The sequence below is a fragment of the Zalophus californianus genome, chromosome 7 (assembly GCF_009762305.2).
Source record: "Zalophus californianus isolate mZalCal1 chromosome 7, mZalCal1.pri.v2, whole genome shotgun sequence".
Classification (NCBI taxonomy): Eukaryota; Metazoa; Chordata; class Mammalia; order Carnivora; family Otariidae; genus Zalophus; species Zalophus californianus.
The window spans coordinates 111,638,108-111,665,810 of NC_045601.1; the positions used below are offsets into that span (position 1 = coordinate 111,638,108).

The 27,703-nt window shown below is 40.7% G+C and overlaps 1 protein-coding gene across 6 annotated transcripts in view; it reads right to left on the bottom strand.

The window, feature by feature from the left end:
* The window catches only part of DNAH8 (dynein axonemal heavy chain 8), a 417,769-nt gene that overhangs the window by 41,321 nt on the left and 348,745 nt on the right, over positions 1-27,703 (bottom strand). For 5 of the 6 annotated variants that reach the window (XM_027603620.2, XM_027603615.2, XM_027603616.2 and 2 more), the window contains 3 exons: positions 18,923-19,039; positions 16,982-17,083; positions 7,647-7,807 (listed from right to left, as the gene is read on the bottom strand). In XM_027603620.2, the coding sequence (XP_027459421.2) occupies positions 7,647-7,807; positions 16,982-17,083; positions 18,923-19,039 (380 nt within the window). The remainder of the gene's footprint in view (positions 1-7,646; positions 7,808-16,981; positions 17,084-18,922; positions 19,040-27,703) is intronic. The other variant, XM_027603619.2, reaches the window with a different exon arrangement.

The window sequence follows — 27,703 nt, forward strand, 5'->3', positions numbered from 1 at the left end:
TCCTTGCACACAGCACACACTTTCACATCTATTCATGCCCCTCCTTGGACTGTTCCTTCATGTATGTGCCTTAATCTATGCCTTTTATCTTCACTGTGCCAAAGCATTTTATTTTTAATTTTTTTTCAGTTGTATATATTTAAGGTGTACAACGTGGTGACTCAATATACGTATACATACTTACTGCTCATTATCTTCCTCTTTCCTTGACTGTCCTCCAGTGCTGCAGTCCCTCCCTCCCTACTCCGTTTCTCACCTGAGAACTCCTGCACATCCATGAAGACACAGCTCAGAGGTGGCCTCTCTCACTAGCTTACTTCAGTCCCTAAACTGGAATTTATTGCTCCTTCCTATTTGTTCTCATAGCAGTGTGTGTGTGTGTGTGTGTGTGTGTGTGTGTGTGTGTGTGTGTGTGTGTGTGAGAGTGTTCTATATAAGCCTGACTTTAGAGTCTGTCACACTGTATTACATAACTATCTGTCATTCAGTTATTTTCCCTAATACATGATGAACTTCAAGGGCAAGGATTGCCTCTTCCTAATCTCTGTATCCTGAGTTGGCTAGAAAGTAAGTTCTCAATACATGTGTGTTGAATTCAGGCCAGTTGGCTTGAATTTTATTGAACCTCAAATATAAAGGAGAGCGATTCTCCAATATTTAAAGGGCATGAAAGTTTAATTATTCATTTCTTCTTATGCTAAAAGTAGAGTAAATTACTATTATTACTATTTACCTAGTTCCTGGCACATTTCCCCATACAAAGGGAAATATATATATGTAAATTTATGTGCTCCTCAAAACACAGGAGAATCCGAAAGACATCATCTGAGGGTAAAGAAAAGCTGCTTTTATTATGATATTTAAGCACAGATCTTTAAAGGTTAAAGAAAAGAAGACCACAGTAAGTTTCCAGTCATACAAAGAAAATCAGAGTTCCTTCTTCCTACCTGTTCTAACTACAAATAAAAAAGGGGAAAGATCCCATGTCTGGGACTCTCAGGGGCTCTTGGCTCACCTCCAGCTCACTGCCTCTCTGGAAACACGCTCTGCACCAGGGGCTGGGTGCCAACCATGCACACTGCTGCAGACATGACCATTCTGTTGTTGGCCAGGGCTAGCTGCATGCACCACTGCTCCAGAGAGGGGCCAATGGACATGCTACTACTGCTAGGTCTCACCTAGGAAATCATTTTCTTGCGGGTGATTTTATTTTTTTATGAGGTGATCTGAAAATAATCCTCAGGACATGAATGTGGGGAAGAAGCCCTGAAAAGCGAACCCATTTTGTATAGACCTGCACAAGCTCTCCAGATCACCTCCCCGCCATACATTTTATTAGGTGCAGAATGCCAGGGCTATACAACTCACATTTCTTTATCCACCATGTGATTGTATGTTTGCAAAGACAGGAAAGGCAGAAGCCTGGTTAGCTAGCTATTATGGAGAACTGCGAATATCTCTTTATGCCTCAAAAGCCTTGCAGACTTTCAGGAAAACAGTCCCCATAAGTGCCCTGAGATGAAGAACAAGTACTATAATACTCCATGAGCTTTGGTCCTAAGTTACTTCCAGAAGAAAAATTTCTCTTTGGAGTAAATATGGGAAGAAGCTCATATTGCTCTTGTAGCTTGCTGGTTTGGGGCAGCTTGTCCAGGTCACCTCTGTTGGGTGGTAGAGTCAAGGTCACGGGTAATAAAAATGCAACACAAATGAAAAACAGAACTGTCTCTAAATAAACAATTAACCATCTAATGAGATACTAGTGCACTATCACATCCAAATCAGCCTAGATTTATATACTTCTTTGCACGTGAAATAACGAGAACAAATTTTTAATAAAAATCTGAAACTCAAATTTCAGCTAATACTAAAAGGAATACAATTAAATTCATCCTGCATAGAAATGAATATAAAAGTTGTAATAGGACATTTGATAAATTTCAGAAGGTAGAAAATATGCATAACGGTTAATGAGAAAAAGAGTGAAAATAAATAACTGTTTTTGACATCGAGATAGTTGCATTTGCAGAGTCCTTGGTACCTTATAAATCTAGATAATAAAATGTGAATAAACTATGCATTTTTATGGTTTCTGTCGCCAAGGTATCTAAGCTCTTGGGAAAGATTTTACTTATTTTAAAGCATTTATTCAGCGGTATTTTCCACCCCTACCACCTTTTCAGGGATTGTGCATTCTTAAGAAAGAGGAAGACTCATGATCCCCTTTTGCAAATCTCCCTCTCCTCTCAAATTTATGGATGCTAACTTCAGAGTGCAGATTCTAGAAGCAGGGACATAGAGTTCTCCACCATGGCCCAATTACAGCCCAGGAAACTATCTGGAAGAGTGCTATCGAATAGGGTGCACATCAGATAAATTAATAAGGATTCTTCTAGCTGGGGACATTCACACAGATTTCTGACTGTATCTTAGAGAGTCTACCCTTTCTCATGGCTTCAAGTGTTATCTCTGTACAAATATTGAAACATCTCACCTGGGCTCCAGCCCATGTTTCTCTCACAACTCAGATAAATCCCTCTGTCTTTCCCAATTCAACACACCCAAACAGGACCCTGCAACTCCCCCTCAAATGCACTTCTGTTCCAAACTCCACCATCATCCTAGCTTCCAGACCAGAAATGTCAGGGGAAGCTTTCATTCCTTCTTTCATCTCACACAGAACTTGGGAGAGTCACCTCTTGCTGGAATGGGAGGGTCTTGTTGGGAGGGGACCAGGGGTAGGTTTTAGCTGAGAAGCTTCATCTGCTATTGCTTACTGCCTCCTGGTGGCAGGTGGGGAAACAGCGAGGGGTTAGAGCACAGCCCTCCAGGAAGGCGGGATCGAATGCCTAGGATTCCAGTCATCAGAAATACCAGACAGAGTCAAGAGGACAAAATGACCAAATGCAGAGCTGCACAAAACAGCCTACTGCCTGAGCAGGAACCAAAAATGGACCAAGGTCCCTGGGAGGAGGAGAGCAGGAGTGGGCAGGGAAGACCCAAGGACAGACCAGGTGGGAAGTTAAGTATCAAGAGATCAGATGAGGAGGGTCACAGGTCCTACAGGCCAGCTAGTTGTCTAGCAGATTGGAAACAGACTTCTAGCACTTTCACTCGGTGTGATGAGAGAATGCAAGATCCTGACACTATATTTTGGGAAAAGATAGCTGTGGCATCTATAGCATGCCGGCCAGTGATGCCAGAGAAGCCTTTGGACAGAGTGGTGAAGAGAGATGCCAAAAGACACAGAAGGCTTGCTGTGCTCTCTACCCCTTAGGTAGCAGCAACAAATGGATGAAAACTACATAAGATTCTCAGCCATTGCTTTATACTCACTAAGTCCCACTGGTCCCCTTTGGGACCTGCCTACAGCTTCACTCTACCCTCTCCATCCCCTCATCACCCCTGATCTTGGCCTGCATCAATCTGCATTTGGATTTATCCATAGGGTCTCCAAGATGGTCTTAGTCCAAACAGCCCCCAAATGTAAGGAAATGTACTCAATTTCACTCAAAATAAGAGAAAACAAATTAAAACTATGCTGAGATACCATTTCTCACTTGTCATATTGGTGAAAATTCAAATGCTTCACCAATACTCTGTTGATGAGGCTGTGAAGGAAGGGCCTCATCCCATTGTTGTGGAGAATGCAAAGTAGCACAGCCCTGTGGAAGGGAACTTGGCAATATTCACTAATTCCTGATCTAGTAACACCACCCACAGCTATTTACCCTGAAAATACATCTCCAACAACATGGGAAACCATAACCATGAGATCATTAATTGAGGAATTATTTGGGATATCAAAATATTGGAAACAATCTAAATGCCCACCCATAGTAGAACGGATGATAAACTATGATACATATTAACAATGGAGAAGCATGCAGCTCTAAAAAAAAATTGTGAGGAAGACATGGGAACATATGGAGTGATTACAGGATATATATATTTTTAAGATTTTGTTTATTTATTTTTTAGAGAGAGAGAGCGTGCACGCAAGCAGGGGGAGAAGCAGAGGGGGAAAGAGAGAAAATCTTAAGCAGACCCCACACCCAGCAAGGAGCCCAACTCAGGGCTCGATCTCACAACTCTGAGGTCATGATATGAGCCAAAATCAAGAGTTGGATGCTTAACCAACTGAGCCACCAAGGTGTCCCACAGGATACATTTTTAATTGGAAAAGACAAGACACAAAATTATATATATAGTATGGCAACTTTATGTAAGAAAAAGAAAGGTAAAAATATATATGTATTTATATTTTAGCAAAAAGAAACAGGGAAGGGGCACCTGGGTGGCTCAGTCAGTTGAGCATCTGACTCTTGGTTTCAGCTCAGGTCATGACCTCAGTGTCGTGGGATTAAGTCCTGCGTCGGGCTCTGTGCTCTGCGGGCAGTCTGCTTGAAGATTCTCTCTCTCCCTCTACCTCTTTCTCTCTCCCACCCCCGCTCATGTGCATGCTCTCTCTCTCTCTCTGTAAATTTTTTAAAAATTAAAAAAAACAGGGACGATAACCCAGAAACTAATACATTTGGTTGCCCATAAAGGAAAAGGGAAATGGGCTGGAAGGATGTGAGAATACCTTGTTATCTAGTCGTGATTTTCAAGCCATGTCCATCGTGTTTAAGACAATCAACAGAGATGGACAAAAATTAAATGTAATATGAATAGAAATAAATGAACGCACCTATCCATCAATTGATAGCATAACGACGAAGAAAAAACAATCTGAGTGACTTTTGAATATAGTACTCTGTACAACCTCAGTGGGATATATTCTAGGGATGAAAAGAACTGCAAAGAAATCTTGACCTCTACTTAATATATTTGTTGTTGGTAGTGGTATCAGTGGAGTGATTCAGAGCAAATGAGTAAATATTGAACTTACTGAGAACCAGAGCTCTTACCATGGGAGAAAGGAGATATCAATATCAAAATGAGGGATGACAAGGAAGAGACATGACATATACCTTTCAAATTGGAGCTATTAGTATTAGCTCATGACATTTTAAAAAGTACTTATTTCCTAGCTCTAGCCATTGAGAGGGGCTATAATCACACACACACACACACACACACAGAGACAGAGAGAGACAGAGAGACAGAGAGAAATAGATGCAGTTACACATGGATATAACTATAGATCTATAAATATACAAAGATAAAAATACAGAAAGAGAAAAGGCAAATGGTACAAGATGTTAACAACTGATGACTCTGGGTGAAGGGTATATGGTGTTCCCTGTACATTTTGGAGGGTTTATAATAGTTCAAAATAAAGAGTCAAGGGGAAAAAAATAGTTTGTCTCAACACTGCCTCCCATCTGGGTTACATTTTAGTTGTACTTCTCTGCGCCTTTTCTAGTTCTGGTTTATCTTTCTTGAGAGCTGATGACCAAAACTGCTTTGGTCATACAGGATGAGATGAGTTCAACCCTGCTTTTCGCATTCCTCAGCAGAATCCTATAGTGCCCAACGGGATCCAATTCTCCAGGAACCAGCTGTCATGACTCCTTGGGCTCTTGCCAAGGATGAAATCAAAGTTCAGCGCCCTCATATGTGAGCTGCTTCAATTACTAATGTATAACTGCTTTAAAACATTGGCCATTTTTCTGCCCACCCACATGGACTCATGAGCTGTTTCTATAGACCATCCCCATTAATTAGATTCTTCATAATCCAGAAGAATTTAGTATCACTGGCACATTCAATGAGTAGTCCCTGAGCATCTGGCACCATGTAGCGCTTGGAGATACAGTAGCAGGAAAAATAGACATAAGTTTCAGACACGATGGTGCTTATGTTTAATTGGTAGAAAGATGATAGCAAATAAGTAAGTAAATACAGAGTAAGCCAGTTGGTGATACAATCTAAAGAAAGGAGCAAGCAAGAAGGATGGAATCTGGGGTGAGGGCTGGGGAGTGGTCTGCAATTTTTAAATAGGGCAGTGAGGGAAGACATCATTGAAAAGGTAATGTTTAAGTAAAGACCAGAAAAGGTGGTATCTGGTCTTTACAATGATATCTGGGGGAGGGGGGGGATGTTCTGGGAGGTGCAAATATCCCATGGGGGAGCCATCTGGCCTGAGTAACAGGAAGCTCATGGGAGCTGGAGCTGGGCAGTGAGTGGGGGCGAGGGCAGAGGAGACCAGGCCAAGAGGTGGGGGCAGGTGGTCTTGTGGCCCTTGCAGTTCACCTGTAGGTCACTGTCTGCCTTTGACCTTGACTTGGAGTGAGATGGGAAACTTAGGAGGCTTCCAAACAGAGGAGTGACATGGTCTACCTCAGATTTTTAGAGTTTCAGCTAAAGCAAAACTATTTCTCTGTGTTCTTTCTTTGAGATAATGTTTGAGTTGATTCCAAATGGATCCCTGAGGAATCTTTTTATTTCTTCACTTCTTTCCTGTCTCCAGCTAACTTACGATGGCCTATTCATATAACCACCAGAGCCATCATGGTTCCATCATGGGGTCTGAAAAGAGCGTTAGCCATTCATGGCTCTTCTGGGTCATGCCCACGTCTTTGAAGATGAAGAGCAACATGGGAGAGATCAGAGGATTTGGACAAGTTAGAATCAGTACGGGTGACCAAGAGGCCAGGAGGCCAAGCCTCACACGAGGGGTGAAGTGTATGTAGGTTCAGGGAGAGAGAGACAATGCAGGGGGAGCTCTCTGGGACTCCATGGATGCTGGGCAAGGGCAGAGAAGCAGAAGGTGAGAAATGTCCCTGCCCCTTTGCAGAGTTGTTAAAATTGCAGTGGCAGATGAGTGACTAGGAGAGAGGAACATCCCATTCCTTCTCAATAGGTTGTCACAGCTTAGAATCTGCCAGAGGTATCTTGGTCTCTTCCATCCCCCGAAGCCACTCTTCTAGACATGAACTCCCTGGTCTTTCCTCAATGGGCCAGAGGCAATGACCATCCACAGGAGAATCTCAGCTGGGGCTTCTTGGTGCCCTCTCGGTGGAACTGGATAGCCTTGTTTTCAGGTTCCCTCATTCAAAGGATGGGTCTGAGAAGGGACTTGGGATTTGGATGTATTTCTTGTCTCTTCACTTACCATCTCTTAGCTCAGTGACCAGAGCAGGGGCCTCACATTGAGCTGAAAGAGCCTTTCCTCCAGGCTCTATGCCCACCATGGGCACCATGTCTCTGTTAGAGACAGAAGGAAGCAACTGAGCAAGTAAGGGCACAGGGGCCACAAGAGAGAGGATCAAGCAAAAACACAATTCCTCATCCTCTTCTCTCTATCCTCCTGGCCCCTTTGGACTCTGTTTATGACCATTATTTTTAATGGATTTTTTTTTTTAAGGTAAGAGGCAAGGAGCTGGGAGACTATTGTCTTATCAGTAGAAAGCATCAATACCAATAACATCAGCTGGTTTTACAACATGACAGACGAGAAATAATCAATGCATAAATTAGAGCTTAAACATTGTCATAAACTCTGGAGCAACAGGATTTAGTGTGGGGAGAGATGGCCAAGTTATGACAAAGTTGTAATTGGGAGACAGGAAGTGACATTATTTTTCACAGCAAAATAAAAAGAAGGGAAAGGAAAGAAATTAAGAGAAAATGAAATGCACAGCCTTTGCCAGGCTGAGTTACAAATGATCCCTTAAAATTAAAAAATGCCAGGAACTTACGTGATATCAGCATTAGGGTGTAGCCCAAAGACTTCAGGGTTATCTAGGGATGGCAGTGACTGGATGTACTCAAAATACTGATCCAGGGTTTTGCACAAGGGGATTTTATATCCAGTATAAAAACAGAATGATGGTTCAAACATCTTCTCACTGAACCACACCTATGCAGGAGAGAAAAAAGAAGAAATAAAAGTGATGAACATCTAAATGAAAACTATAAGGAAGGAAGGGTCACCTTATTTCCATTTTAATAGATTTTTATATTGAGTTTGAAAGGATCTTAAGAAAACCACGGATAGAAATAATTAGCACAATACAAAGAAAAAAGAAAGGCCACATGACACAAAAACGGTGAAGCCTGAGCCTCTCTTGAACACCAAAGAAGAAGCTTGCTAACAGTGACAAGAGAGCCAGCCTTGCAAGCACACTCTCTTTGCTCCACTAAACTCACGATCCCCCATCCCACTTTTGAAGGCGAATGAGAACACACTGCAGAGAGGAGGCCATAACCATACACAGGAGAGAGGATCTGGGCATTTCCATGGCCTCCCTTTGCCCCCAAAACAGGGTTCATGCCGGGGAATGTGCTGTGCTCAGGGTGGCTCACAGCAGCACCCTGCACCACTCAAGGCCAGGAAAACTTAACAATTGTCTCCCCTCCCATCCCAAGCTGGAGAGCTCCCTCTGTTAATTAAGTTATGTCCCTGGCCACAAGAAGCAAATGTATCCAACTGTCTTATTGTTTGCCTGAAGACATCTTTTTCTCATTCCATATGAATTGATTATCTGTAATGTAAAAGCAAGAGAACAAATACACACTTGGTGTGAATAGACTTATTCTGAGGAGGAAAAAAAAAAGAATGCTGAATGCCTATGAGCCAGATTTGAGGCAATGACTTCAGTGTCTAACAGAGCAATTTTCTCAGCAGGAAGGATGTCTGAATCCCTCGGAGGACTCAATGTGAAAAGAGATGGGGATTGTGCTTTACTTCAGTAGGTTACACTTTCTCTAGCATCTTCCTTCCATATCCTTCTTCCAGCTCTTTTTAGGTCCAGTGATCACTCTGAAATGTCCTGTGTGCTGGTTTTCTCTTCTAGACCCCCTTCCCTCTGCCACCCTGCCCCTCCCCCCCAGTTCTATCCTAGTTAACTCCTGTGCACAAGGCACGGAGCTGAGAACTGAAATAGAAGGCAAAGGTGAGTCACACACCATTCTTTCCTCTAAGGAGCTTGTGACCCACTGGAGGGATAAGTCAATTACATAATAAACCATAGTGCAAAGTCCACTAAGGTAAGAGCCAAAGGAAATAAAAATAAGCAAAACACAAGGAGGCTTAAAGCAGGAAGAGGGAATAGCCAGCGGGATGTCAGGTAAGGCTTTATCTGGGAAGTGATCTTAGAGATAAGCCTTGAAGGATAGGATTTCGACAGGGGAACTCCCCAGTGACTGGGGAGACCACACCAGCAAAGGCATAGAGGAACTGATGCAAAAATGTGAGGCAGGGTGAGGAGGTGGTGAAATCTAGGATAAATAAGTCCAGGTGATGACTGGCGTTGATTTAAGAAATGAGAAACAGTTCAAAGTTATTAAAGAGAACAGTGCTATGATCATGGTCATTAATTAGAAAGGTTATGGTTTTAGTGATGTGGATAACCAGGGAGGAGAAGGCCACAACACTGACCACACTGAGTTCTCCAGTACCAATGACATAAATCTATAAAAGCAACATGAAGTTTCTTCCTGTTTTTCTATCACTTTATTAATCTACCCACAAAGAGCTGGAGTCACAAACACACACACACAGCTGAGTATCAGCAAATTTGGAGGACATTTTGGGGGACAGTCAACATAAGGAATAAGAAATCAACATGGAAGGACTTCGGGAGACTCTAGAAGGTACCTTACAAAGATAAGCAGTCATCCTCCAAGGACAATAAATAAAGTTCTACAATTGTTGGTTTGAGAGGAGACACACCATAAGATGTTGAGAACAGAGAAAACAAACAGGGGTTCAAAGATAAGCCCCAAGGATATAAAATCAATGCAAAGAAATTAGTTGCATTTCTATACACCAACAAGACAGAAGAAACAGAAATAAAGGAGTCGATCCCATTTGCAATTGCACCCAAGACCATAAGATACCTAGGAATAAGTCTAACCAAAGAGGCAAAGAATTCGTACTCAGAAAACTATATAATATTCATGAAAGAAATTGAGGAAGGCACAAAAAAATGGAAAAACGTTCCATGCTCATGGATTGGAAGAATAAACATTGTGAAAATCTCTATGCTACCTAGAGCAATCTACACATTTAATGCAATCCCTATCAAAACACTGTCAACTTTTTTCAAAGAAATGGAGCAAATAATTCAAAAATTTATATGGAACCAGAAAAGACCCCGAATAGCCAGAGAAATGTTGAAAAGAAAACCAAAGCTGGTGGCATCACAATGCTGGACTTCAAGCTTTATTACAAAGCTGTCATCATCAAGACAGTATGGTATGGTACTGGCACAAAAACAGACACATAGATCAACGGAACAGAATAGAGAGCTCAGAAATGGACCCTCAACTCTATGGTCAACTAATCTTCAACAAAGCAGGAAACAATGTCCAATGGAAAAAAGACAGTCTCTTCAACAAATGGTGTTGGGAAAATTGGACAGCCACATGCAGAAGAATGAAACTGGACTATTTCCTTACACCACACACAAAAATAGACTCAAAATGGATGAAAGACCTAAATGTGAGACAGGAATCCATCAAAATTCTAGAGGAGAACACAGGCAGCAACCTCTTCGACCTCAGCCACAGCAACTTCTTTCAAGAAACATCACCAAAGGCAAGGGAAGCAAAAATGAACTATTGGGACTTCATCAAGATAAAAAACTTTTGCACAGCAAAGAAAACAGTCAACAAAACCAAAAGACAACCGGCAGAATGGGAGAAGATATTTGCAAATGACATATCAGATAAAGGGCTAGTATCCAAAATCTATAAAGAACTTATCAAACTCAACACCCAAAGAACAAATAATCCAGTCAAGAAATGGGCAGAAGACATGAACAGACATTTTTCCAAAGAAGACATCCAAATGGCCAACAGACACATGTTGCTCAACATCACTCGGCATCAGGGAAATCCAAATCAAAACGTCAATGAGATACCACCTCACACCAGTCAGAATGGCTAAAATTAACAAGTCAGGAAACAACAGATGTTGGCGAGAATGCAGAGTAAGGCGAACCCTCCTACACTGTTGGTGGGAATGCAAGCTGGTGCAGGCACTCTGGAAAACAGTATGGAGGTTTCTCAAAAAGTTGAGAATAGAGCTACGCTACAACCCAGCAACTGCACTACTGGGTATTTACCCCAAAGATATAAATGTAGTGATCCAAAGGGGCACATGTACCCCAATGTTTATAGCAGCAATATCCAAAATAGCCACACTATGGAAAGAGCCTAGATGTCCATCAACAGATGACTGGATAAAGAAGATGTGGTAGATACATACAATGGAATATTATGCAGCCATCAAAAAACCCAAAATCTTGCCATTTGCAAGGATGTGGATGGAACTAGAAGGTATTATGCTAAGCGAAATAAGTCAATCAGAGAAAGACAATTATTATATGATCTCACTGATATGAGGAATTTGAGAAACAAGGCAGAGGATCATAGGGGAAGGGAAGGAAAAATGAAACAAGATGAAACCAGAGAGAGAGACAAACCATAAGAGACTCTTAATCTCAGGAAACAAACTGAGGGTTGCTGGAGTGGAGGGGGGTAGGAGGGATGGGGTGGCTGGATGATGGACATTGGGGAGGGTATGTGCTATGGTGAGCACTGTGAATTGTGTAAGACAGATGAATCACAGACTTGTACTCCTGAAACAAATAATACATTATATGTTAATAAAAAATAAAAACAAAGATAAGCCCCAGATTGAAAGTCATATAGAGACAGAGGGTCCAACTTGAAGGCACTGATAGACAGTTAAAAACCGAGCCTCCCTCTGAGTAGCATGGTCAGGGTAAAGTGGCCACAAGGAGGTTAGGTCAGCAGGTCAGAAGGTAGGACTGAAGAAGCAGAGACTGAGATAGGGGAAGGCAGCATGTGGGCCCTATGGTGCTTTCTGCAGCCTTCTTCAGTAGAGATTCCTGGTAACCCCATGTCCTTACAGCCAGAGACCCACACTCACCTCTCTAGTTATTGAGGGGACATCTGGAACAGGCGAGGGGAAGGAACAGATGAGACAGGAGGCTGAAGGGAGTGCAGGATGAAGTGTACATTCGGTGGGAGTAAGGGGCGGGGCTGCCCAGTGCTCAGAGAGCTGGAGCCATTGAAGGTGGAGCAATTCTAAGGGAAGCCAGGAGAGAGAGAGAGACAGAGAGAAAGAAGTGGGGGCTTGGGGGGGGGGCAGGGAATGAGGGGTGGAAAAGCTGCCCGGGGCAAAAGAATGGAAAATAGTAGGATGAACTTTTCATTTAGAGCAGTGATTAAATCCCAGATGGGCTTCCCCCAGGTGGAGCCCAGGCCCAAAGGATGGAGAATTGTAGCCTTCTGAGAGGGGGTTGGGGTCTGCTGACAGCTCTTCTATTGCCCTGAGTATAGGGGTCGGGGGGCAGTATAGGGTGGGAATAGAGAAGTAGAAGAGGGGGAAGATTCAGGTCAGAGGCAGGAACTGTCCACCTGGAGGTCTTGAAGGTGCCACAGTTTGAGCAACAGGCTCTCTTCCTCTCCCTCCCTTTGCCCACAAGCAGCTTTGAGCTGAGATCCAGAGAACCCATTTGGTTCTGATGTGGATGGCAAAGAGGTCTCTTAGAAATCCCCTTCATTTTGCCAGCAAACTGAAGGTGTTCCTGCCACCTTTAAGTAAGGCAATTTCAATAAAACAAAGACAAACCAACTAAGGGAGTTGGTTAATCAGGACTCTCCTTGAACTCTACTTCTTAGAAAAAGTCTAAGCAATTTTTTTAAGCTAATATAAAGTGTTGTTAAAAAAAAAAGTATACCTGATTTTCAGGTTGTGCTCTGGGGTCAGTAAAAATTCAATACAGTCTACTCTTAGATGAATATGACTCCAGGCACATAAAACTCAATCTGCTGAGATTAAATTACGTTTATTATCATCAACAGACATGTACTGAGTGTATCCTAGGTGCTAGAAAGGACACAGAGACTTAGATGACCTGTTTCTTATTTTAATGGCCTTACAATCTAATGGGGGAGGCCGAGTGTATGTATTAGCATCACATATTTCCCTTTCCCACTCTCCAAGGCAACTATTTCACATCTCTTCCCCTTTCTTCAAATGTCCCAAACTTGCCATCCCCTCCCCTCAGCTGATGACTTGCATCCCCTTAGCTGATGATGCTTCTTATTTCACTCTGAGCATAGATACAATTAGAAGAAAACAACCCCATCTTCCCCCACCAATCCTCCCTGCTTCTGCCACCCATAGATTTCCTAGGCTTCCCCCATCATAAGGAATGGGCTGCCCTCCTTCTGAGAGCCAGTACACATACTGGTAAATCTAAATCAGCACTGGTTGTAAAATTATCTTAATAAGTAACAGGGATGGGAATAAAAATGAGGAAGAGCCAAAATGCTCCACAGCGGTAATATGGAAGATACAAGTCAGAAGGGCTCGAAGGTAAAGCCTAAAATGTAGAGTTAGATTTCACCAATACAGAAATATAAAAAAAAAATTTTTTTAAAGCAGGAAAGAAGAAAAAAAGGCCAAAAAAGGTATGGCTAATGAAACCCACAAAATAAGATGGAAGAATAAGTCAAAACATAGCAGTAATCATAGCAATAAAATGATTAATTTGCTTATTAAAATACAGAGAACTTCAGAGTAGATACTAAAAATTCCAGCTATTTGTTGTTTATAAGAGATAAATCTGAAACATAATGACACAGAAAAGTTGAAATAAAAGGAATAGAAAAATATATACCAGGTATACTGAAATTAAGTATTTCTAATCATTAAAAGACTAATACAAGAGTGAAGAGGTAAGGCTCAGAGTGGGAAAAGAAATTTGCAACCACATAATCAACAAAGAAATTACATCCAGAATATGCAAAAAGCTCCTGTAAATCAATATTTTAAAAGATGCATAACTTAAGAGAAATAGAAGCAAGAATGTACAAGCAAGTCACAAAGGAGAAAACTAAAACAGTGAATCAACATGTGAGGGTGCTCAAGTCCATTAGCATTCAGAGAAATAAAAATTAAAACCAGAGTGAGATACCATTATATATCCACCAGAATGGCTAACATTTATGGATGTATTCTTGGAACAACACTTTGGAAACCAGGTTGATGTGACTGACTAAAATGGAAAGTATGCAAACCTTATAACCTAGCAATTCCGCTCCTATTGGAAAGGCATATTCATGTGCTCCAAGAACCTTGTACAAGACTGTCCCCAGATGCATTATCTCTAATAGCTCCAAATGGAAACAATCCTAATTTCCACCAATACAATACAATGGAACCCAACACAGGAAAGGATAATGAGTAGAATACACACAACATGGATGAATCTCAAAATACCATATTGAGAAAAAGAAGCCAGACACCAAAATGAAAACATACTCTATGGTTCCATTTATATGAAGTTCAAAAACAGGCAAAACTGAACTATGTTAATAAGGAGTACTTACTTAGATGGTAAAAGTATAGTGAGAAAGAAACAGTTTGTATAAGTCAGAATTGTGGCTACCTTGAGGGAATGGGGGTTTGTGATGGAGAAGGGACATGCGTGAGTCTTTGGGGGAGCTGGAAATATTCTATGTCTATTTGAAGAGACTTAGTAAACTATATATTTATGTTTTATACATTTTTCTGTATATTTAATATTTCTTAAAAGTAGGTTATGTTTTTTAAAGATTTATCAGGCAAATACTAAGTACAGGTAAAGTCCCTTTCCTCATCTTCCTTGACCTCTCTCAGTTGACCATTTCTTCTTTCCTGATACATTAAAATACTCAAAGCCTTGTCTTTAGCTTGTTTTCTTTCTCTACACTTTCTTCTTAGATGATGCTCTCATCCATTATCTTGACTTCAAATGCTATCCATATGCTGACAAATTCCAACACTTTTTCTCTAGCCCTGACCTCTCTCCTGAGCTCCAGACCTGTAAATCCAACTGCCTTGTTTACCTTCCTTCATTCTCTTATTCAACAAATATTTATTGAGCCTGTAGTATGTTCTAGGTTCTGCTCTGCATGCTGGGAATCTGGCAGTGATGTAATCAGGCAAAGTCCCTGCCTTTAGGGAACTTCAGTGTTATACAACTCCATTTGGGTGTCTAGTGGGCATTTCAAAAGTTACATGATCAGAACAGAACTTCTAATTTCTGGCCCCAGCCAATAAAACTCATTCCTTCTGTAGCCCTTCTCTTCTGTAAATAGTCCTATTCTCTACCCAGTTGTTTAAGTCAAAACTAGGAGTGATTCTTGACCCCCTCATCTTTCACCACCAGCATTCTGCTGGTAGTAGCTGTACAATATATGGAAAATCTAACCACTTCTCAGAATCTCGAGTACGGAAACTCCACTTTTTGGTACTTTTGCAATTATTCTACCACACAGTATACAAGACATCTTCTTATTCCTTTAAACCTCAGATATAGAGGTGAGTTTACCATATTTCTTTATTTTATCATTCTCATGAGTCTAGGCCCCCCTTTTTTTGAGAGAGAGCAAGCAGTGGGGAGGGGCAGAGGGAGAGGGAGAGAGAGAATCTTAAGCAGGTTCCACGCTCAGCACGGAGCCCAGTGTGGGGCTCAGTCTCACAACCCTGAGATCATGACCTGAGCTAAAATCAAGGGTCAGACCAACTGAGCCATCCAGGTGCCCAGAGTTTAGGCCCCTTTTATTTTTGTTTTTCCCCATTCAGTCCTGATCTCCACAATTTGCGAATTTCTCTGGGACATATATTCAGGGAGTCTGGTTCAGAAAGTATCACGCACTTGATATGACTAAATGCCACCAGATTGTACCCTAGAAGGGTGAGCAATAGTATTCCATTGTGCTCATTCCCTACTTCTTAGGATTCTTAGGCATTTGTAGGGGATGTTGCAATGCACCACCAGTTCCTTCTTCAGGACCCAGGCACTCACTTCCTCAGCTGTCTGGAGGATTGGCTACCTAGGGCTCATCACATTGTCCCTCCCAAGGTACTGACCTGGCAGAAGGGAGCCTGCCTCAACCAAGGTCGTACCCTGGGGAAGGGGAATCCACAGGCAGCCCAACCTATGATGGTTACCTTCAGCTCCACATACATATTGCCATAAACATTATTGTATATGTCCATTTGTGGACTTTTTCTAGAAATGTTCTGTGATGTGTCTACCTAGAATACTTAATTTCAGTAAGTTTTGCCCAGTTGCTTTCTAGGAGGTGTGTACTGACTTAATCTCCAGCAGCCAGGCTCCCACCTCCACACAACACTTATCACCATCCACCTTTCTCCACATATGGCATTAAGAAAAACTTGCAAAAATAAATAAGGATTGAAAGAAAAATCAGATTCCTGGTCAACCTCCAATTTACCAAAATACCCCCAAAGTTTATGCTTTGCTGTTTTTGTTAGGGGCGAAAAAAAAAAAAATCATTGAAACAGAGAATTACCAATATAGATCCTACTACAAAGAATTCAAATAACCATAAAATACTCATAAATCTGATTTTTCCACTTAGGTAATGTATATTGCTTCTTTAACATGTAAAACTTTTAAGAAGAGCTTGAGCCTGGTACATATATTTATACAATTTATCACTGACATGAACAGTGTAATTGCTAAGGAATAATTTTCTCTAGAAAATGTTTGCCGATGTGATGTATGTAGATTTTACTGGGCACAGAGGGAAAAATGAACAGTCCACCAATTTTCAGTTGTCCTAATGGAAAAGATGAGAATACTCGAATTATGCTTAATTCTCCAGTCACTTATTTGGGGGTTTGAAATCTTCGTGAGACTTGCATTCAGAGGAAGTAGCAAATAAATTGTCATGTTTTCATGGAAGAGGGGCAGTGTGGAGAGACCCTGAAAATAAGCAATTCATTTATACAGGGGAAAATTTACAGACCACTGAAAGTTGATGTCTATTGTGTTCTGGACCACAAGTAAGATAGCTAATTGGTTTGGCTTTGGCTTTGGTTTGGGTTTGGGCTTTGTTGGCTGTTTCTTTTCAGCAGTTATGCTCTCTGGGTTTCTTCCCCCTTAAGTTTGGCTCACTGATTTACAAACAAACAAATATTCTTGTTTAAAATGAAAATGCAATGAAATGTGTCCCAAGCTTTTTCTGTAAATTGACTTACTCTAGCAAAGCAATTAAGTAGACGTTTATCAAAGTCATCTGTCACTCGGCCTCCATATTGAACTTCTCCAATCATGTACCGAACAGTACTCCATGATACACCCTTTATTAAAAATACAAAAGATTATTCATTGTCAATCCAAACAAGAAACTCTGAACATTTCAGGTCTTTCCCTGGAGAAAACGTCTCAAAAAGGAAGCACAAACTAGATCACATTTAAAATGACTCATAATCTTCTCTTAGTAGCTCTTTTGCTATTACATGACTGAAACTGCCAGGGTTTGGTCACCAAAGAAAAATCTACAATACTAAATATCAAGTGAATATATTACTCACTGATCATTTAAAATGTGGGGGGAAGACTATTTTTTTCACTCTGTGGATGTAATCATCTATAACACTCATTATAGTAATGCCAAGCTGTTAGAAAAAAGTCATGTTTAGTGAAGAAAGTGGGAAAAAAATCAAGTAATCAATGGTTTAATATGCTTTCTTAGTTGTATATTTTCTGAATCAGTATGAGAACAACCAGAAAATTATTCATTCACAGCATTTTTCTACAATGCAATCCTTTGCTGTCTCATTCTGTGAGCTATAACTAAATCAAAGTATTTATTAATTTCCATAGCAATCTTATCCTAGCAATACATTACAGATATTAATAGTTTTTTGTTTTTTTTTTTTTACTCAATACATTTGGGGTAGGAAAAGTAAGAATGCTTGATTTTTTTTTTAATTTACTTTCTCTTGGCTAAATTTTGATTCATCAGCTCTACTGCCTTTCAAAACATCTATTTCAAGGTTAACTATTATTTGTATATACAAAATGATAAATAATAACAGAGTATGAACCCATAAAATGTAATTTTTCATCAAGCTGTCATACTCAATTTAATATCCCTTTGTAACTTCAAGGAAAAATAATGGTTTCTAGATCCTCCAGCGGCCCACATAAAAATTCATCATGGCTTACCATCACCATACTGATACTCCAGTATCTATAATTAGCTTCAAGATCTACTATGAGAAAGAAGAGAAGGGGAGACAGTAGGAAACCAGAATTTACTGAGTTCTTATTGTGCACCATATACTGTGCTTTCACAAATGCTAATTCACTTATTCTTTACAGAAACCAAGACCGCTTTGTAGATGAGGAAACAGGCTCTAAGAGGCTCATGAACTTGCTCTAGATCATAGAGAAAACGGATTTCCAACCCTTTTTAACACATGTGGAGGGACAACTGGCTTGTGTTCTTAGGTCTGTGACCTGGAGGAAGTCCTTTATTCTCTTTTGTCCATTACCTCACCAGTAAAACGGGGATAACAGTAATGCCCTCTGTGCCGACCTCACAGAATTGGGAAGTTTCAAGTGAGATCCTTCATGCATGAGCACTTTGAGAACTGTGAAATGCTGGACAATGATCAGTGACTATTATTAGAAATTATTGCCATCTATTTGTGTAAGTTTAAACATCTGTTAAGATGTGACTAAACCTGAGAAAGAACTCTTGTGTGGGCTAAGATAACATTTTCACTTCTGAAGAGGCATCAATGAGATGCTGGAAGAAAAGTCTGATTTAAGGTGTACATTCTCTTGAAGTGCACTGGGGGCAGTTAGGTGGGATATGAGGAAGGTTGTGGAGTTTCTGCACACAATGAGTTGCATCATTTGTGGTCTGTCTCTGCTGTATGTGCCCGGGACAGAGACGAGAGGGGGCAACACAAATCTGAGATTAGGGTCCAAACGCACTCCTAGGGGCAGTAGGGGAGTGAGGGGAAATGGCTGGACCAGTGAACAATGGATTAGAATGAGCAGTCCCTTTTCGGGGAGGTAGGGGGAACCTCAGGGGGTTCAACTGTGTATTATAGACTGAAAATGTCTGTAGAACCTTGATTTGAGGAAAGCAATAAAAATGGGAAAAAAATAACAATTTCACTCACTTTTTTAATATCACATTCATCAAGGTGATTCTGAATGAACTGGACACTGGCTGCAAAGTCAGCAGAATTGAATTCATAGGGAATATTCCATCCTAAGGGACCAAATTTGCGTCGCTCCTTAACAACACGAAGGAAAAAAAGTAAGATTTTAAAATTGAATGCAGCTGATTTCTCTTATTATTATTAAAACATAAAATACAGGGCGCCTGGGTGGCTCAGTTGTTAAGCGTCTGCCTTCGGCTCAGGTCATGATCCCAGGGTCCTGGGATCGAGTCCCACATCGGGCTCCCCACTCAGCGGGAAGCCTGCTTCTCCCTCTCCCACTCCCCCTGCTGTGTTCCTGCTCTCACTGTCTCTCTCTGTCAAATAGATAAATAAAATCTTAAAAAAAATAAATAAAACATAAAATACAGGAAAATTAAGGCATGATATAGAGATAAGTTGATGTCATAAAAGAACAGTATACAATTTTTGATATATTAACCACTAGAAATACTATTTCATGGCTCTATGGCCAGATGGTTTACAAGAATATATCCTCAGGTGCCTAGGTGGCTCAGTTGGTTAAGTGTCTGCCTTCTGCTCAGGTTATGATCCCAAGGTCCTGGGATCGAGTCCGAGTCCTGCATTGGGCTCCCTGCTCATCAGGGAGTCTGCTTCTCCCTCTACCCTCCCACCCCCCGCTGATGTGCACATGTGCATGCTTTCTCTATCCTGCAAAAATAAATAAATAAAAATCTTAAAAAAAAAAAACAACAAATCCTCAAATATTTGCCAAATTGGAGTTCTTGGGCTTTAAAAAAAAGTCTAGGTTTCCATTGCCAATTCAAAAAAACGCAGTAGGTGCTCAATAAATGTCTGTTAAAAGAATTCATTTATACTAAATTGGACTCTTAAACATTTCAAATGTTAAATGTAAGGGTTTAAATTTTTGTTTTTCCAGTTGAATAACTTAAGAACTCAAGAGCATTTAGACCCCCTGCTAGTTTCACTTTGTAATCTTGCAATTTCAGACTTAGAAAACCCCAAATCTCTATGGTGAAACATGACACATCCTTCTTAAAACTTTCACATTGCCCTCATTTGTTCTCTCCTATGAAACAGTAGCTGTTTTGAATTGCCAAATTGCCCATAAGCAATCCAAAGGGGCTCATATCAAATGATTCAGTTGCCTCAATATTCTGGAGACCATGTTAGAACCGGTACTTCCAGGCTCTGATCACCTAGCAAACCACATAGATTAACTCAAATATCACTATACAATCAGCTTTCTCTGCCTTGGTGCACAACCAATCTCTAAGGGAGGCCCAATTATTTATTTGGGTTAGCTCCTAGCCCTTTGACCCTAGTCGTTGAGGTGAGAATTCATGGGGAGAATAGAATCCCAAAACATCTATAGAAAGGTATAATTCTACTTCTCTACCTCTAAATATATACTAACTTTTCTTTCTCTCTTCTGCCTTTCCACACACACTCACATGCTATTTTCACAAGTCATTCCAATACTTCTTACTACAGCTGCTCCATGCTTTAGATCCTAATTAATACCACCATTTAAGGAATCTAAATGAATTTTAGTTTAGACAAATTCACAGACGGGTCAGAGAAAAAAATTCAGAAAGCAAGAAGGTTTAATTACTGATTTTCAGAATGTGCTTTTAAAATATTAAGTAAACCATGAAAATTAATTTGGGTAATTTGGGTCCAGATGTCCTGACCCTGGGAGATCAGACTGTTAAATAAAAATTCAACCAAGTAAATCTTAAAGATCTCCATGGCTTTATTGAACGATTGATGAATCAGGCAGCATCCACTTAGATAGGAAGGAGCCCCAAAGAGCTACAGAAAAGGAAAGGTTTTTAAAGGCAGAGAGAGGATGGCACAAGGAAGTCATAAATAAGGAAAAGGATTATTTTGGGCAAAGTCACCTTCCTTTGGGGGAGAAAAGGGGTCTATTAAGGGATTACCTCACTAGTGCTGACCAGGAAATTCCAGACTAACCAGTTAAAATTACATTCGAGAGAAGGTTGAAATTGCAGTTAGATTACATATTGGTTTCAGTTTGGCGATGTGGGCTTAGCACAAGTAACTCCATTTTGGGTCTGTTGTCTCCTTTTTAACAAGACTGAGGGCAAACAAACAACTCTTAAAAATGTAAACTACCGAATCTTGGAGCAAGATGGCGGAGGAGTAGGAGACCTGGATTTCGTCTGGTTCCAGGAATTCAGCTGGATAGGGATCAAACCATTCTGAAAACCTACGAACTCAACAGGAGATCGAAGAAAAGAATATCAACAACTCTCTGAACAGAAAAGCGACCACTTTCTGGAAGGTAGGATGTGCAGAGAAGTGAATCCGAAGTGATATTTGGGAGGATAGATGGCAGGGGAGGGGGCCTTTGGCAGCCACTTCTGGCAAGTGATAGAGCTGTGGAGCACAAAATTGTAACTTTCAGAAGTTGGCTCTGCTGAGGGATGTTGCTCCAGTGGCTAAGTCGGGGGTGGAACCCTCTCTGGGATGGTGTGGTCTCAGGACCCTCGGGGTCAGAGAAAGACCGGGGGTGCCTGAGTGCGGCAGAGCTCCCAGGTATCTGAGCAGGGCAGCTGGTTGCAGAGACGGAGCTGAGGCGTGGGCTCTCAGCTCGGGTTTGCCATAAATCATGATCCATGGCACAGTTGGGCCACTGCCCCTCCAGCAGGGACCCAACAAGTGGCAGATCCGGGGAGACTCCCCTTCCTCCCCCGGGAGGAGTAGCGTGGGAGCGCACCGCAGGGATCTGCTGGGTTTGGAGACTCCACACTGAGTCGGGTGCCAGAGATAGAAATGCTCGGTCACAGGCCAGGTGGGCACGGAGTGCGGCCAGAGACCGGGGAGACGGGAGTGACTGCTTTTCTCTGGGGGTGCACTGAGGAGCGGGGCCCCGAGGTCTCGGCTGCTCTGGGCAGAGATTGGGAGGCCACCATTTTCACCGTGGTCCTCCAAAGCTGTAGGGAAAGCTTGCAGGGAACAAAAGCTCCCGAGAGCAAACCCGAGCAGATTACTGAACCGGGTCGGCAAGGGCAGGGCAATTCCGCCTCCGGCAAAGACATTTAGGAACCATGGCAACAGGCCCCTCCCCCAGAAGATCAGCAAGAGCAGCCAGCCAAGACTAAGTTTATCGGTCAATGAGAACGGCAGAACTCCAGAGGTAGGGGAATACTGCACATAGAATTCATGGCTTTTTTACCGTGATTCTTTAGTCTTTCAAAGTTAATTTTTTTTAACTGTCTTTTTTTTAATTTTTCTTTTCCCTTTTTTCAGCCAACATCTTATCAATCCCTTTTTTAAAAAAAATTTTATTTTTCATTTTTAGAGTCATATTCTATCCCTTCATAGAAGTTACCCTTATTTTTGGCATATATATATATATATATATATATATATAGTTCTCTCTTTAAAATTTTGGGATACAGTTTCTTCTAACAGATCAAAATATACCTAAACCTCTAGTGTATGGCTTTGTTCTAGTCTCCTGCCTGATCACATTCTCTCCTTTATTTTTCTTTTTTTTTAAATCCTCTTCTTTCTTTTTTCAAACAACTTCTTATCTTATCAATTCCTTTTATAAAATTTTTAAAAATTTTCATCTTTACATTCATATTCTGTCCCTTCATCGTATTAACCCTTATTTTTGTACATACATAAGTTTTTCTTTCTTTAAAATTTTGGGAGGCACTTTCTTCTAACAGACCAAAATACACCCAAAATCTAGTGTGTGGCACCGATCTATGTACCAGCCTGATCATATTTGATCATATTCTGTTTTTTTTTTTTGTTTTGGTTTGTTCTGTTTTTGTTTGTTTTTATCTTTTTCTTTTTCTTTTTCTTTCCCTTTCTTTTCCCCCGGTTTCAGGTCTTTGCTGATTTGTTTAGAGTATATTTTCTGGGGTCATTGTTACCCTGTTAGCATTTTGTTCTCTCACTCATCTATTCTCCTCTGGAAAAAATGACAAGATGGAAAAAATCACCTCAACAAAAAGAACAAGAGGCAGTACCAACTCTCAGGGACCCACTCAGTATGGACATTTGTACGATGTCAGAACTAGAGTTCAGAACGATGATTTAAAAGATACTAGCTGGTGAAGGGGAGTAAGTCAGAGGGGGAGACGAACCATGAGAGATGATGGACTCTGAAAAACAAACTGAGGGTTCTAGAGGGGAGGAGGGTAGGGGGATGGGTTAGCCTGGTGATGGGTATTGAGGAGGGCACGTTCTGCATGGAGCACTGGGTGTTATGAACAAACAATGAATCATGGAACACTGCATCAAAAACTAATGATGTAATTTATGGTGATTAACATAACAATAAAAAAATTAAAAAAATAAAAAATAATAAAAAAAAGATACTAGCTGGGCTTGAAAAAAACATGGAAGTTATTAGAGAAACCCTTTCGGGAGAAATAAAAGAACTAAAATCTAACCAAGTTGAAATCAAAAAGGCTATTAATGAGGTGCAATCAAAAATGGGGGCGCTAACTGCTAGGATAAATGAGGCAGAAGCAAGAATTAGTGCTATAGTCAGGAAACGTCAGATGTTGGCGGGGATGTGGAGAAAGGGGAACCCTCCTACCTGTTGGTGGGAATCCAAGCTGGTGCAATCCCTCTGGAAAACAGTATGGAGGTTCCTCAAACAGTTGAAAATAGAGCTACCATACGATCCAGCAATTGCACTACTGGGTATTTACCACAAAGATACAAATGTAGGGATCCGAAAGGGTACATGCACCCCAATGTTTATAGCAGCAATATCCACAATAGCCAAACTGCGGAAAGAGCCAAGATGTCCATGGACAGATGAATGGAAAAAGAAGATGTGGTATATATACACAATGGAATATTATGCAGCCATCAAAAGGAATGAGATCTTGCCATTTGCAACCACATGGATGGAACTGGAGGGTGTTATGCTGAGTGAAATAAGTCAATCAGAGAAAGACATGTATCCTATGACCTCACTGACATGAGGAATTCTTAATCTCAGGAACAAACTGAGGGTTGCTGGAGTGGTCGGGGTTGGGAGGGATGGGGTGGCTGGGTGATAGACATTGGGTAGGGTATGTGCTATGGTGAGCACTGTGAATTGTGCAAGACTGTTGAATCACAGATCTGTACTTCTGAAACAAATAATGCAACATATGTTAAGAAAAAAGAAAAAGAAGAAGATAGCAGGAGGGGAAGAATGAAGGGGAGTAAGTCAGAGGGGGAGACGAACCATGAGAGATGATGGACTCTGAAAAACAAACTGAGGGTTCTAGAGGGGAAGGGGGTAGGGCGATGGGTTAGCCTGGTGATGGGTATTAAAGAGGGCACATTCTGCATGGAGCACTGGGTGTTATGCACAAACAATGAATCATGGAACACTACATCAAAAACTAATGATGTAATATGTGGTGATTAACATAACAATAAAAAAATTAAAAAAAAAAGAATTAGTGCTATAGAAGACCAAATGATGGAAAATAAAGAAGCTGAGAAAAAGAGAGATTAACAACTACTGGATCACGAGGGCAGAATTCGAGAGATAAACAATACCATAAGATGAAACAACATTAGAATAATGGGGGTCCCAGAAGAAGAAGAAAGAGAGAGAGGGAAGAAGGCATATTGGAGCAACTTATAGCAGAGAACTTCCTAATTTGGGGAAGGAAACAGGCATCAAAATCCAGGAGGCACAGAGAACCCCTCTCAAAATCAATAAAAATAGGTCAACACCCCAACATCTAATAGTAAAACTTAGGAGTCTCAGAGACAAAGAGAAAATCCTGAAAGCAGCTCGGGAGAAGACATATGTAACCTACAATGGTAGAAACATTAGATTAGCAGCAGACCTATGCACAGAGACCTGGCAGGCCAGAAAGGACTGGCATGATATATTCAGAGCACTAAATGAGAAAAATATGCAGCCAAGAATACTATATCCAGCTAGGCTATCACTGAAAATAGAAGGAGAGATAAAAAGCTTCCAGGACAAACAAAAACTAAAGGAATTTGCAAACACAAAACCAGCCCTACAGGAAATATTAAAAGGGGTCCTCTAAGCAAAAAGACAGCCTAAAAGCAACATAGACCAGAAAGGAACACAGACAATATACACTAACAGTCACCTGACAGGTAATACAATGGCACTAAATTCATATCTTTCAATAGTTACCCTGAATGTAAATGGGCTAAATGCCCCAATCAAAAGACACAGGCTATCAGATTGGATTAAAAAACAAGACCCATCCATATGCTGTCTGCAAGAGACTCATTTCAGACCCAAAGACACCCCCAGATTGAAAGTGAGGGGGTGGAAAACAATTTACCATGCTAATGGTCACCAAAAGAAAGCTAGGGTGTCAATCCTTATATCAGACAAATTAGATTTTAAACCAAAGACTATAATAAGAGATGAGGAAGGACACTATATCCTACTTAAAGGGTCTATCCAACAAGAAGATCTAACAATTGTAAATATCTATGCCCCTAACATGGGAACAGCCAATTATATGAGGCAATTAATAGCAAAAGCAAAGAAACACATTGACAACAATACAATAATAGTGGGGGACTTTAACACCCCCCTGACTGAAATGGACAGATCATCTAAGCAAAAGATAAACAAGGAAATAAAGGTTTTAAACCACACACTGGACCAAATGGACTTCACAGATATATTCAGAACATTCCATCCTAAAGCAACAGAATACACATTCTTCTCTAGTGTCCATAGAACATTCTCCAGAATAGATCACATCCTAGGTCACAAATCAGGTCTCAACCAGTACCAAAAGAGTGGGATCACGCCCTGCATATTTTCAGACCACAATGTTTGTAACTAGAACTCAATCACAAGAGGAAAGTTGGAAAGAACTCAAATACATGGAGGCTAAAGAGCATCCTACTAAAGAATGAATGGGTCAACCAGGAAATTAAAGAAGAATTAAACAAATTCATGGAAACCAATGAAAATGAAAACACAACTGTTCAAAATCTTTGGAATACAGCAAAGGCAGTCCTAAGAAGAAAGTATATAGCAATACAAGCCTTTCTCAAGAAACAAGAAAGGTCTCAAATACACAACCTAACCCTACACCTAAAGGAGCTGGAGAAAGAACAGCAAATAAAGCCTAAACCCAGCAGAAGAGAAATAATAAAGATCAGAGCAGAAATCAATGAAATAGAAACCAAAAGAACAGTAGAACAGATCAACGAAACTAGGAGCTGGTTCTTTGAAAGAATGAACAAGATTGATAAACCCCTGGCCAGACTTATCAAAAAGAAAAGAGAAATGACCCAAATCAACAAAATCATGAATGAAAGAGGAGAGATCCCAACCAACACCAAAGAAATACAAACAATTATAAGAACATATTATGAGCAACTCTCTGCCAGCAAATTAGATCACCTGGAAGAAATGGGTGCATTCCTAGAGATGTATCAACTACCAAAACTGAACCAAGAAGAAATAGAGAACCTGAACAAACCTATAACCACTAAGGAAATTGAAGCAGTCATCAAAAATCTCCCAACAAACAAAAGCCCAGGGCCAGATGGCTTCCCAGGGGAATTCTACCAAACACTTCAAGAAGAATTAATACCTATTCTTCTGAAACTGTTCCAAAAAATAGAAATGGAAGGAAAACTTCCAAACTCATTTTATGAGGCCACCATTACCTTGATCCCAAAACCAAAGACCCCATCAAAAAGGAGAATTACAGAACAATATCCTTGATGAACATGGATGCAAAAATTCTCACAAAATACTATCCACTAGGATCCAACAGTACATTAAAAGGATTATTCACCATGACCAAGTGGGATTTACCCCTGGGCTGCAAGGTTGGTTCAACATCCGCAAATCAATCAACGTGATACAATACCTTAACAAAAGAAAGAACAAGAATCATATGATCCTCTCAATAGATGCAAGAAAAGCATTTGACAAAGTACAACATCCTTTCTTGATCAAAACTCTTCAGGGTATAGGGATAGAGGGTACCTACCTCAATATCATAAAAGCCATCTGTGAAAAACCCACAGTGAATATCATTCTCAATGGGGAAAAACTGAGAGCTTTCCCCCTAAGGTCAGGAACACGGCAGGGATGTCCACTATCACCACTGCTATTCAACATAGTATTAGAAGTCCTAGCCACAGCAATCAGACAACAAAAAGAAATCAAAGCCATCCAAATCGACAAAGAAGTCAAACTCTCACTCTTTGCAGATGATATGATACTTTATGTGGAAAACCCAAAAGACTCCACCCCAAAACTGCTAGAACTCATACAGGAATTCAGTCAAGTGGCAGTATATAAAATCAATGCACAGAAATCAGTGGCATTCCTATACACCAACAAGACAGAAGAAAGAGTAATTAAGGAGTCAATCCCATTTACAATGGCACCCAAAACCATAAGATACCTAGGAATAAATCTAACCAAAGAGGCAAAGGATCTGTACTCAGAAAACTAGAAAATACTCATGAAAGAAATTGAGGAAGACACAAAGAAATGGAAAAACGTTCCATGTTCATGGATTGGAAGAACAAATATTGTGAAGATGTCAATGCTACCTAAAGCAATCTACACATTCAATAGAATCCCCATCAAAATACCATCTGCTTTTTCCAAAGAAATGGAGCAAATAATCCTAAAATTTGTATGGAACCAGAAAAGACCCTGAATAGCCAAAGGAATGTTGAAAAAGAAAAGCAAAGATGGTGGCATCACAATTCCAGACTTCCAGCTCTATTACAAAG